This window comes from Malania oleifera, chromosome 2, assembly GCF_029873635.1.
Source record: "Malania oleifera isolate guangnan ecotype guangnan chromosome 2, ASM2987363v1, whole genome shotgun sequence".
Lineage (NCBI taxonomy): Eukaryota > Viridiplantae > Streptophyta > Magnoliopsida > Santalales > Ximeniaceae > Malania > Malania oleifera.
The window spans coordinates 90,222,895-90,236,366 of NC_080418.1; the positions used below are offsets into that span (position 1 = coordinate 90,222,895).

The 13,472-nt window shown below is 36.9% G+C and overlaps 1 protein-coding gene across 4 annotated transcripts in view; it reads left to right on the forward strand.

The window, feature by feature from the left end:
• The first annotated feature begins 2,587 nt into the window (after positions 1-2,587).
• Positions 2,588-13,472, forward strand: part of LOC131149333 (WD repeat-containing protein 26 homolog) — a 35,858-nt gene continuing 24,973 nt past the window's right edge. Inside the window, exons 1-4 of one of the 4 annotated variants that reach the window (XM_058099702.1) lie at positions 2,588-2,959; positions 3,048-3,153; positions 3,252-3,317; positions 7,815-8,711. In XM_058099702.1, coding sequence (XP_057955685.1) covers positions 7,914-8,711 — 798 coding nt within the window. In that variant the 5' untranslated portion in view covers positions 2,588-2,959; positions 3,048-3,153; positions 3,252-3,317; positions 7,815-7,913. The remainder of the gene's footprint in view (positions 2,960-3,047; positions 3,154-3,251; positions 3,318-7,814; positions 8,712-13,472) is intronic. The other 3 variants (XM_058099699.1, XM_058099700.1, XM_058099701.1) reach the window with 3 other exon arrangements.

Below are 13,472 nucleotides of genomic sequence, written 5' to 3' on the forward strand. Positions count from 1 at the left end.
AGCAGATTTGTACCAATATCAATCAATGCACCTAAAACGGATAGGAACTATAAGCTCAATGCAACAATGTGTAATAACACTCAATCTAATATCAAAGATCAATCGAGTGCAAGAGTGTATAGACAATTTATCTTTGAAACAATATATTAATATTTATCAACCACAAGTAGAGTTTCAAAGATTTCCAAATAGTGTAATCAAAATATCTCAAAATGATTTTCTCAAAATTTTAGCACAAGGGATATTTGTAATAAAAGCTTGTAAAAAATATTTTGCTTCACAAATCACAATATAAGCTTAGGAGTCTTCCAATACGAATGCTAAGATTCACAAGTTACAAAGTTTTCCCCACACAATTATTATTAATTAAACCGGGGGAAAAAACCTTAGCTAAACTCTCATTAGAAAAACAAACCCACAATCACAACAATGAGAGTTTTAGCAAGTTGGAACAATATAGAATCACTCAAGGGCACTCTCACCTAACTTGATTTAGCAAAAGAATAGCAATGAGTGAGTGTATAGGCTTTGTATTGGAAGAATAAGCTTTCAAAAATTCATAGGATTTTTCTTTTAATCAAATTGCTAATCACCACTTAATCTTGCAAATAAGGACCTATATATAGAGATGCCCAAAATTTTTATCGTTGGGGATATAAGGGTAATTCTTAAAATTATTTTAAACATGTTTAAGTAAAATTACCCTGATTTACCCTTAATTATTCGCGGTAAAAATTGGCCAACCCGAGAGTTTTGGTCGACTAAACCTGGGTTTGGTTGCCCGAACTAACACATGAAGAAAAGTGTATTTTTCACGTTCGGGTACCCGGTGAAACATTTGGTTTGCTGGTTTGGGCGATTTTCCAACTTGCTTGAGGTTCAGTCGCCTGGTCTTAAGTTCAGTCTGCTGAACTTGTAGTTTTTGTCGCCCGAGGTAAAAAGGACCATGAAGTTCGGGCGCCGGGGTTGTTAGAAAAGTCTTTATTTTGTGTTCGATCGACCGTGAACACTTAGTTCATTTCAGTTCGGTCGTCCGAAGTCAGGTCAACTATTTGACTTTCCCTACATTCGGTTGACTGAGTCGGTCGCCCAAAGCCAAGTCAAATTAAAACCTAAATCATATTTTTATACCATAAGATACCCCTGATTGCATATATGATAGTGGAGATTTTCCTAAGTGCTAGTGCAAGGACCTAGGGTTAGTCAATGGTTTAGGCTTTTCAAGTACGTCTAAAACTTGGCGTCGGTCGACTGAAGTCTTGTCTAAGGTCATTTGAGTTTTATAGCTCCTACCATGCATGTCATGCATTAATTATTACAAACTTTAGATCAATATTACAGACTTGAATGAATTGAACTATAAATTACAACAATAAACACTTTGGGTCTTCATTTCCCTTCAAGTCCATGTACACCATATGATACTGCCAATTAATCCTACACACAAACTCAGGGCAAATATTAAATATTAAGATATTTGTCATAATCAAAACGGGATATGATCTATAAGGTCAACTAAGTGCTGATTGTAAGTATTGATGAAATAAGAGGTGTATGGCAACTCGTTTTTTTTTATTTTTTATGAGACAACTATGAATTATTATTATTATTAATTAAAATTTATAATAAGATTAATATATTTTCTAATTAACAACTAAAATAATATACATGTCAATTAATAAAATAAACACTTTAAAATGATATAGTAAGTAAAATAATTATGATTGTTATTTTTAAATTAATAAATTCTTCTTATTAGTTTATATTTAATTAAATGATTAATATTTTTCAATCATCAATAATTTACAAAGGAAAGGGTTTCTGAGGGGCAGGGAAGCCGAAACGAAGGAGGCAGCTACATCTTGCAGAGGAGAGGGAGAGGAGACAGTGGCCCCAACAACAACACTTGCTAAGGAGGAGAAGGGTTGGAGCTAGTGGCTTGCGGAGGAGTGGAGGCGTGGCAACGACAAATGTAGTTTGCAAATAAGGAGGAAGAGGAAGAAGAAGGCGACCAATAGTTTTGATGGTGCACCTCTAGGTCTAGGGGAAGATGTGAGGGATCTAGTTGGTTTTAGCCCATCTCCCAACCACGGAGCATTGTTGCGGCATGATCCAATGAGGATTGCCGCGATTTGTAGAGGAGATGCCTTGAAGATGAAGAGAGGGAGATGAGCATGGAAATTATATAATTACCATTAATTTTTATTATAATTATGAAAATTTCACTGTCTATTTTTAGTACCCAATTTTAAGTAACCAAGATGAACTCTTAAAATCCACTTATTCCTCAAAAAGTGGTTCCAAATTGTGTTTTTTATATTGAGGATTTATTTTTGTTAAAATAAATATTATATTTGGAATTATAAATTTTATACTTTGAATCTAAATTTAAGTGTATTTGGATAAATTTTAATATAATTTTATAATATAGTTTATTCAAATGATATACAACTCCAAATTTAAGATACTAATAGGGATGTTAAAATGGGTCGAAACTTAATGAATGATCTGATAGTTTAAAGCGGACTTAAATTTTATACAAGTCAATTTATTTATAAACGGAACGGATCAATTTGGAGACGACTCATTTATGTACGGGTCAATCCGGGTTCGGGTGGGCCACTCGACCCGTTCATTTGCTTGCTAAGCGCTGTATCCATTATCCTTTTTCTCTTACGCATAAAACCCTAATTGCTTCCCTGCCGGTTGCCTATCCACCATTCCACATTCCCACTCCTGCTGCCCTGCACTCCACTGCCGTGCGCCTTTGCCCGTCTGCCCAGCAGGGCCAGCACGCCGCACGCCAAATCGTCCTCGCCATCGCCATCGCCATCGCCATCGCCATCACCCAACGCCCTTGCCTAGTTGCCTGGCTGCCTAGCTGAAGCTCGCCATCTTCCTCACGACGCTTGGACGGTGGTCGTTCCAGAGACGCAGAGGTAGAGACGTAGAGGTGGAGGTGAGTTACGATTTTATGATTTTTTGGGTTTTCTGTTACGTTTCTGGGTTTTCTTATTCACGATCCGTTGTATCTGTCACGGATCAAGCTCCCTCACGACGCTCGGACGGTGGATATCTGTAGTTCTGTTCGGCGTTCGTTTCGGCCTTCGGGTCCCAGACTCCCAGAGACGCAGATCTACCGGAGAGGTGGAGGTGAGTTTCGATTTTTTGATTATTTGATTTTTTGGGTTCTCTGTTACGTTTCTGGGTTGTTTATTCACGATCCGTTGATGAATCGTGATGTGTCCCAGGGCGAAGAGTTTCACTGTTTCTGCGACGGAAGAGATCGGCTTTGCTCCAGTGCTCGTATCACACAGGTTCTGTTCTCTCCGACTCTCCGAGCTGCTTATTAGTTATTCTCACACTGCTTATTTATTAATTGTAGTTGTTTTGTCTGTTAATTTTTTAATCTGACATTACTGATTAAATTGTGGTTTATTTCTTTTCTTTCTTTTGTCTGTGTGTTTTTCCTTAAATTTACTATCTATATATATATATATATATATATATTCACTCCATGGATATCTTGAAAGTTTTAGTCCTTTTATGTTTTGTGGTATTTTAAAATTTTATAATACAAGCATCCTTGCTCTTCCCAAAGCCTCAAAAATCCATTCATTAATTCCTAGCGTATCCAATTCTCACCAAACCAAATAACCAAGTCCACAACTCCAAACAATAGAAAAGCATGTGAGATGCAATCTCAGAACTCTCATGATATAAAATACATAGATCAGGGTATAAAGCCTTATAGGGCCTTCTACTCTACAACAAATTGTTGGTGTCAACTCTATTAAGAACCACGAATCAAATAAATGCCTTAATTTTAGAGGTAAATCATGTCTTCAAGACACTACAATGACTGTGAAAGAAGCATTGTAGAGTTGACACCAAGATCTCCACCTTCCCATCAAAGAAAGGAAAAACATAAAAACCATGCCCATATCCTTCCTCCTACAAATATCTTCCACCACCGCATTAATCGCCAGTACAACATCCAGGGTTCGTCTACCTCCCACAAAAGCACTATGAGTGAAAACAATATCATTCAAAATTTAGAGGCCTAAAGCCACATAACATATTAGCAAGAACCTATGCTAAAAGTTGACACCTTGACACCTTATATAACAACTCTTCTTTGGCACCAAAGTGCTAAAGGTGGAAACAATGCTCTTGCCAATAAATCCTTTCAAAGAGAATTTTGAAAACCCTTTAATAAGTATACTCGCACCACGTCCCAATATGCCATATTGTAACCATCTGAATTGGGAGTCTTATCCCCCTCCATGCCAAAAACAGTTCCTTGTTCCTTCCCCTCCTACCCCCCCACCCCAAGACATCTAATCATTAGAAATAAGGTTCCATTCCAACCCCTTAATCAAAAGCCTAAAATAATCATCCTCTAAACAAAGAATCCTAAAGATACACGTCACATCTACAATAAAATTCAAATCCTAAATAATCTCCCAACCACCCATTAGAGAAGTTATCTAATTAAATTCCACATTCTCTTTCCATTGGCCAATGTATAAAATAAGATAAAATAAAAGATCAGAATTACATTCACCTTCCTCTTACCATTAAAATTTAATCCTTTGCCTCCAACTTCTAGCCTCCTTAAAACATGCCCTTCCTCCCCTACCAAATCTGCAAATCTCCTTTCCTATCTAAAAACTCAATGTCACATAAGATATTTGCCTTTCATCTATAATGTTCCCAAATACCGCTAAACTCCAATTTTTAAAAGCTACTTTTAAATGCTTCAACATCTTTGCAAACCTAAAACCATGCTACCCCCTCATAGAACGAGAATTCTACACATCCCCCACAAAATGATGAAAATAATGATTATCCAAGCACATATTCTTGAAACAAATAAGGGTATTACCCCACTTGATCTTACAAAACTAACAAAATGGGAAGATGATCAGATTTTTACAAGAAGCAAATTTCAAGCTTTTACTTGTTACAATACGAAAACATTAAGATAGTCTACAATAAAAAGGCAGTCTTTGAGGAATGTAGGAAATTTTTGTTTCATTTTTCTTTCTTAAATGGCAGTCTTACCAAAATTAGACCATTTTGATAAGTTCTCGTAAAAAAATAAAAAATAAAGAAGATGAACTATATGTTTCATCATTATTAAAATGGTCATTACCAAATTAAGATGACTAGTGCAAATTTTCTTTCATTGGCTCCCCCTTACAATGAAGCAACTATTATATTACGTCTGCTTTAGTAACTTCATATTTCAACATGTTTCATTTCCTTTCATGATTTCATAGTCCTATGTACACTAGGAACTAGAACCATGCAAACTTAAGAGTGCCAAAAAAACAACAAACTTTAGAATTTAGATTGGAATTTACAAGCATTTTGGCTTAGATTATTTATATTAAAAAAATATATATAGGTCCTTAAACTACAATCTATATTGTATACATATTCAAAGCATCTGCATAATATTTTTTTTTTCCTAATAATTGATGACTTGAACTCATGACATCCACTACTCCATGATCCTCATCGCTTATGACAAGGCAACAGTACTAGTTGCAACACATGGACATGTTCAATACTCAATGTACATGCTTTGTTACATATTACCCAACATAGAACTTGCACTTTCATCTTTTCATGATGTTTCCTTAACCTTCCTGAAAGAGTAGATCCCAAGTGATCAAAAAGTTGATAAACTTATCTTGTGAGAACTAAGCAAAGAGGCAAAAGCACATAGCATTGAACTACAACTCCTTTTTTGCATAAAGAACAAGATATGAAAACAATATCAAGTTTATTTCCTCTCCAACCTAATAGGATTTCAATATCACAAACTCAGTAAATGCATAAGGGGGAAAAATACACATGCGCATTCAATTCAAACAAATAGAATGGAATAGAATAGAATGCCCCAGCAGATTCATTTAAGAGGAAAATTTGTCCGAAACAAAATTGCTCGATTCATTTAACCCGAATGCTAGGTTTCAAAAAATGTACTTTGGCCATAGGAGAGTGTTTAGATGAGAAGCGTAAGCAAACCAAAGTGCCTAAATGATAATAGAAAATAAGCAGGAGAATTTTAGAATTGTAGCTCTACCATTCCATGAAAAATAAAATATTTTGTCCTTGTGGGAAGGGGCAACAGAAAATATACAATTTTAATATTAATTTCAGCATACAAATTACTGTCTGCTGAAGAGTGAAAGGCAAGAATCGGTACAAATCCGCCTCAGAGAAAAACAAGACATGGGCAATCTCGTCATAATAAACAATCAGACCAACAAACACATGAAATCAGAGCCAAAATCGCACGAGAGAAGAATGGATCTGTGCAGATCTGCAGGCAGTCAGGGAAATCAAGACAACACTAAATTAAACCCCAATCCAGAACTCCAATATCTAGTTACGACAACAAACTACGAAAAAGAGCCCAAATTGAGGCTTGATTTAGCAGAAGAACAGCAGGTTTGTGAAGACCTGCAAAGAACTTTGAACACCGATTCAGGTAAAAAAAAAAACACAGTGAACACAGCAAAAAATTCAAGATATGAGGGTGAGCAGAGGAAATTGTGAAGTAGAACTGCAGAAAGTAATAAAACTACAATCAGGCGAGGGGCGTCAGAGCAATCATACCCATCAGATGAAGGGGGGAGGGAGAGAGATACAGAGAGAGAGAGAGAGAGAGAGAGAGAGAGAGATGCTTATATGTTACAATGTAGAACACATTTTTGCCTTGTGGGTTTGGAAGGAAGGAGGGCGGAGGAAGGGGTAACTGATAGAGGCGGCAAAATGGATCGAAACTTGACGGGTGATCCGTGACCCGCCCATTTAAAACGAGTCTGAGTTTTATACAAGTCAACCCATTTATAAATGGTCAACCAGGAATCGACCCGTTTATAAACGGATTAACCTGAAATCGACCCATTTATAAACGGGTCAACCCGGGTTTGGGTTTATTTGCTTGCTAAGTGCTATATAAACACATTATCGTTGGTCCCTTACACATAAAACCCTAATTGCTCCACTGCCGGCTGCTTATCCACTATTCCACATTTCCACTCCTGCTGCCTTGCACTTGAAAATTGTTTTCAGAAAAAGCATCTATTATGTATCTTGAGCACTGGCTTTGGCCAGTCAAAAATCAAAATGTCAATCAAATATCAAACCATGGAAAATAAGAGAGTTGGATAATTGATTTTGAGTGATCTTAAGAGGTATTAATAAGTTGTATAATGTTGATTAACTGGCATATGTTGAATAAGTAACCTGGTTGAAGAAGAAGCTCTTTGTGCATGGCTTGGGCTTTACATTGTACAACTTATTAATACCTTTTAAGATCACTCAGTAACCTTGTTGAGGAAGAAGCTCTTTGTGCGTGGCTTGGGCTTTACATGTTAATGAACTCATTCATGCTTTTTCAATAGGTGAACAGTATATGCTTGTTGGTTGGATTATTTTATGCTTATTTGGAACTGCAAAGGGACAATCTTGAACTTTAGTTATGACTTTTGAGCCATATATCACCAGTGGCTGTGTTTGCTGCAAAGTTATGATGTTTTTTTTAGTACTTATAGCAGATATACTGAAACGAAATAATTTAATGGAAGTACCAAGTTGTTCTTGTTTTAAGGTTTGTGCTATTCTAATTCTCTGTGTACCATTAGCACCAGGAATTTGTTTTGACACATGATTTTTACTGGCAATTCTAATATGTTGTCCTAAAATGAAAGGCTAGGCATGCTGTTGACTTGAATGTTTAAGGTTCTATATTTTATGCCTAATAATATGTAACCTTTCATTTGATTTTTATGCAGGAAATTCTTTGTCATTCTTTGAGGGGATTTGGAAAAAAATTATCTCCTGTTATTATCTTTTCTTTATCGCAATAATATATGGGCTGAGGTGCACATTTCATGGGAGGTGTAGAGGATGATGAACCACCATCAAAACGCATGAAATTATCCTCTGGAGAACTGAAAGGCCTTTCGAACGGTTTGTCTCTTGCAGAGCCTGTAGCTGGCTCTTTGGGAGACGTGATGGCTCGGCCCCTACCAACCCAAGGGGATGAAGAGATGGTTGGTTCACGAGGAGTAATTAAAAGAGTAGAATTTGTTCGGATCATAGCCAAAGCCCTGTACTCTCTTGGTTATAAAAAAAGTGGAGCTCATTTGGAAGAAGAGTCGGGGATACCCTTACATTCTTCTATGGTGGATTTGTTCATGCAGCAAATTCTTGATGGCAATTGGGATGAAAGTGTAGCCACATTGCATAGAATCAGTCCATTGGATGAAACTATTCTTAGGTCAGCATCTTTTTTGATATTCGAGCAGAAGTTCTTTGAACTTTTGGATGGAGAAAAAGTCATGGATGCTTTGAAGACTTTGAGGACTGAGATTGCACCACTTTGCATTAATAATACTAGAATTCGAGAGCTCTCTTCATGGATTGTGTCTTCTTCGCAGAGTGCATTAGTTGGCTCTCCTAGTCAAGCTGCTGTGAGAGCAAAGTCTCGGTCAAATCTACTGGAGGAATTGCAGACTCTTCTTCCTCCAACTGTTATGATACCTGAGAGAAGGTTGGAACATCTAGTTGAACAGGCCCTTAACTTGCAACGTGATGCTTGCAGGTTTCACAATTCTTTGGATAGGGAAATGTCATTGTATACTGATCATCAGTGCGGAAGAGACCGGCTTCCTTCTCAAACTCTACAGGTACATGGTTCTCTGACTTGAGTTTGCGATTTCTATAGAGCATCTGTGCCTGTTAAGTTTGATTTTTTGGTGTATGAGTGGTTTGATGCTTGAACCTTTTTTTTTTAAATGATTGTAATCATGTCATTAGCAATTAAAGCCAATTGTCAATATTGGTTATTTTTTAATCTAACTGGACACTTGCCTGTGCACATGCATATATTTGAGTTTTTGTATAAGTTAGAAGTTAGAACTTAGAACCAATATGGGTGAAATAATTAAAAAATTCTGATGGACAGCTCTGTATGTCCCCATATTGTGTTGCACTATATCAGCAAGCATTTGCAATGGTTAGGGGACTGAAGTGGCTTATGCTTGAAGATGTTAGAAAATGTCTTTATATTCTGTGTGCACATTGAAAATTGAATTCACTTATTGAAATTTTATACAACTGAATTGTGGAGTAGTGTAGTAATTCTTAGGTCTGCAGAGCGGATGATATTTACCTAGCAGGATTTCATTGCCAAATCTAGGATAAAATTCTTTGATTGGCTGATCGAAATCTCATTAGTAAACTATAATGGAAGGATGCGTAATGATCTGGCTTTATGATAGAATTAAATTATATGGCTTGCAAGGAGTAATCGAAATTAATATGAGAACAATCTGGTTGGATGTGAAGGAACCTAATAGGGATGAAATGATTTTGCTCTCTCGTGAAGAACCCCCTCTTTGCACATCTCTCTTTTGCTTGAAATCATGTTGCTAGTACAAACTGATGGTGGGGGTTTGTTCAATGTAGGTCAAAGGGAAGTCCTTTGATCTGTGATTGGATAAGATAGAAAGGTTGGAGCTCTGCTTGAGAAGAATCATAAGTGTAATCAGTGGGTTCAGCTGTGGCTTCATGGTTTTCTAAGGGACTCTCATCTCCTCTTGGTAGGTTGTGCAAGGGTTTTCGAAGAGTCCGAATGGGATATGTCGATTACCGGATGGGGATTAATGCAAATAGGGCAGGAAAGTTCATGAAAATAGGGCATGGATGGAGGGGTAAAAGGTGTTCCATTTTTGTTCCTGAAGGGATGAAAGAGGATGGATGGTCTTGATTTGAGGATTCTTTTGTTGCTTTGGAGAGCTCTTGTCGGCTGGGATCTAATGCAGCAGATAACAAGAAGAATGGTGATTGTTCATGGAGTCAGATTGTTTCAGGCAGCACAATTGATGATGGAGGTCATTTGATTTTCTAAGAGTGTGCTGGAGGTGGTCAGCACTTGCTGCGGGGGAAAAATGCAAGAGAGTCAGCTTTGCACGATTGACAACGGTAAGGGCATTGCTTCCAGCTGAGCAGGGAAGGTTAGAGGCAGCCAAGGTCTTAAATTTCGATTTTGACTCAAATTTCGAAGCTCCAATAGTACGGAAATTTGGATTTCGATTTGAAAAAATAACGGAAATTAGTAGTAAAACATGGAATTCTTTGTGAAACTTTTGAAATGGTTAACAAACATAATAATGTAAGTTTTAGGACTAATATATTGCAAGTTAAATACATCTATGTTGTGTATGCGGTGGAAAAGTTGTAATATAATATGTGTATCAAACATATTTGTAAGATAATGTACAGTAAACATATTCAGCTAATACAAATGAAATTCATAAATCATTTAAATATTATTTATTATACAAATGATGATAATTTAGACATAAATGGTTAAATTAAATGCTGCTGTAAGTTTATTTTTTCATATAATTTCAAAAGCATTTTCAATAATATTTTGTTTCGATAAAAATAAATAAAATAAATTAAGGGAGAAATTTCACCTCACTCCTAAATTTCTTATTTGAATTTCAATGAAATTTCATTGTATGGTTAAAATTTCGACAAGTTTTGCTTAAATTTTGAAATTTCGATCAATTTTGGGATGATTTGTTGAGATTTTGATGGAAATTATGCAAGACGGAAATCGTCTGCCATTTCGATTTCGAGGGTGACAGAAACCGGAAATTTCGTGGAAATTTAAGACCATGGAGGCAGCTAGAGTTTCTTGCAGGGTGATGGGTTGATGAAGATTGGGTGGGCTGGGCCTGGTTTGATGACTAATAAAGACTTGGGCCGGCTATTGGAAAATTATAAATCTCTTTTAAACTCTTTGCTGGGCTTGCTGTTTATGGAAGCACAAGAGCAATCTTATGATTTATCATTGGGCTTAGGCAGTGATAAAATGCAGATGGGTCAATTCAATGAGCAGGCCCATAAGCCCTTAGAGGCCCTTGACCCAAAGGAAGTCCTTCAGCCCGAGTCTGGGGAGGCTATGGGAGTTCAGTGCTTTACAGAGCATAAGCAAGATGATCAAAATTCATTTTTTAATGAGGTACAGGATGATACAAGAGGTCCTATGTTGTGCTTCTCTTCAAAAAATACCCTTGGCGGTCTTCAGGAGGGATGTTCTGGTAACAGCAAAGAGCAGGCGATGGAAGTAGGAAGTAAAGGTGCTTCTCCTTGGCAGGAGAAGAATGATAATAGGGGAAGCTTCAGGGATGAAAGGGGGGATTCTGGTTCTATGAATCTTAATTCTTGGGAGTTTGAAAACCAGGAGGTCAGTTGGAAATTTTGATGGTAAGGAGGTCAATTTGGATAACTTGAGAAGTGGAAAAGTTTACATATGCAAACAATTGTTGAAGGGAGGAAACTTAATGGAGATATGCAAGCTTTGTCAGGTGAGAAAACATAAACAAATCATTAAGAGAGATTCCAAAGGTGTTCCAAGTATAGTGGAGGAGCCGATTGGTGAGAGGGCCAAATGGTGCAAGGATAGTAAGAGATGGGGGGGGGTTGTTTTGGATGAGAATGGTGTAGGGAGTAGTGATTTTGACTGCGAAAAAGGTTTACTTTTGGATCATATTCAGGATAAGTATGGATATTCCTCTGATTCTTCTATTAATTGCCTTGGGGATTTATCTTATGTGCTGCCTCCTCCTTTAGAAGGCTTAGAGGGAAACATAAATTTAAGGATGGAATTCTGCCTTCTCCAGTTCTAGAAATCTCTAGGAAAGACATTGACACTCAGCGTCTGTTGGATGAATTGGGTCTTTGTCTGATCAAGGAGGAATTGAAGTTAGGCTTGATGGGGAAAATCAAAGGTGAAGAAGGGTCAAAGGGAGCTAACTAATTTGAAGTGTTCGATGAAGTATGTTTGGAAGGGATCGGGGATTTCTGGGCTGATAATAGCAGTTTTTTCCCCCTTTCTGTTTTGCTTTTATTTTTTATTTGAATTTTGAATTTTATTTTTATCTTCTTTTTGAGAATTTAGTGTCCTAGTTATGATTGTACATTCTCTATCTTTATAGATACATATATATATATATATGTATGTATATATTGTTATCAAAACAATCTGGTTGGATGTGTGATGGATGATCTTTCAAATGTAGCTCTTGCACAGGTTGACCATCGGAAATAAGACTGGTGGGGTTATCAATGGTTATAGGCAGAAAGAAAATGGAAATTGGTTTGATGAAAGGTTGAAGAACATGCAGGAGTTTGAGTATGAATAAGGGAGAAAAGATGCTGTTTAGTACTGTCTGCTTGTGAATCAGAAGCTGTGATAGTTCATAGCTTCTGGTTTTGTGAGAGAGTTGATGAGGGTGATAGGAACAAGGTTGGGCAATGTTTGGTTTTAGAAAAGTTCACTTGTGGTATATGTGTTGGATGATGGCGGGGCTTATGCACAGAAGTAAGCTATAGTTTGCAGGAAGGGAAGGGAAGAAAAGTTGCACCAAGTATCTTAGGTGTCATGCCAAAGAAAAGATGCATTGCACATCAAGGCCAAAGAGGTGGAAAAACTTCTTCCTAAAGCCAGCTGAATACAGCCATATATATGGAGGCTACACAACTAGGATCTTAAGCATCACACACAAAAGAAATGATGCATCACCCTGCAAAGTGTGAGAGCTGGAATATTCATTCATTGCATCTCTAAAACAATATGAATGCGACCATAATTATCAAGGATAAAACTTGGAGACTATGTTCCTTTGGGACTCAAGTAAAGTTTGGGTCAATGGCCTAACTTTCTTGCAAAAGTTACTCTCTTTTGAATCCTTTGCATTTCTTACAAAATAAGCCTAAAATTTTAAACCCAAACTAACTGTACCTTGCTACAACCCAAGGGAAAACATACAAAAAATGCCCATGCAGTAAAAACTATAGAAAGAGCATACTCAACTCTAAGATAACTTGATCAAATATTTATTAAATCCAGTGTACTAGAAAACCTCCTGAATGTTCCAAACTCCGAAGTCATATTAGCAATGCTAGATGAAAACTTGGGCTTTTGACAAGACATTTTTTCCTCGTATTTTATTTTATTTTATTTTTTGTTATAAACTTGCTGGGTGCCGCTATTCCTCATCAATGTTGGGGGTCTGTTTTAACTAGATTAAGGAGCACTTTTTAACTCATTTCCAATGTGATGTTTGGATATGGTCATTCTATGAAGACTGGTATAAAAAAAGGGATTGTCTTATGCTTAGGGATGTATTAAAGTCTCAATTTATTGAAATCCATCTATTGTCATTTGAGAAGATGGTTAGCAGGATTTTTGGTGTGTTTGGAGAGAATTGAGTGTGCCCTTTGAAAGGTTTTATTTGTTTGTTCATTTCTTCCTTCAGACATTTTAGGGGCATGGAAGTCAAAAGGAAACAAGTTCTTGGAGTTGTGCTACTTCTGCTGTTGTTTGGCGTATGTTGGAACATAGTTCTAGAATTTATAAAGGAAGGGTGATGGCT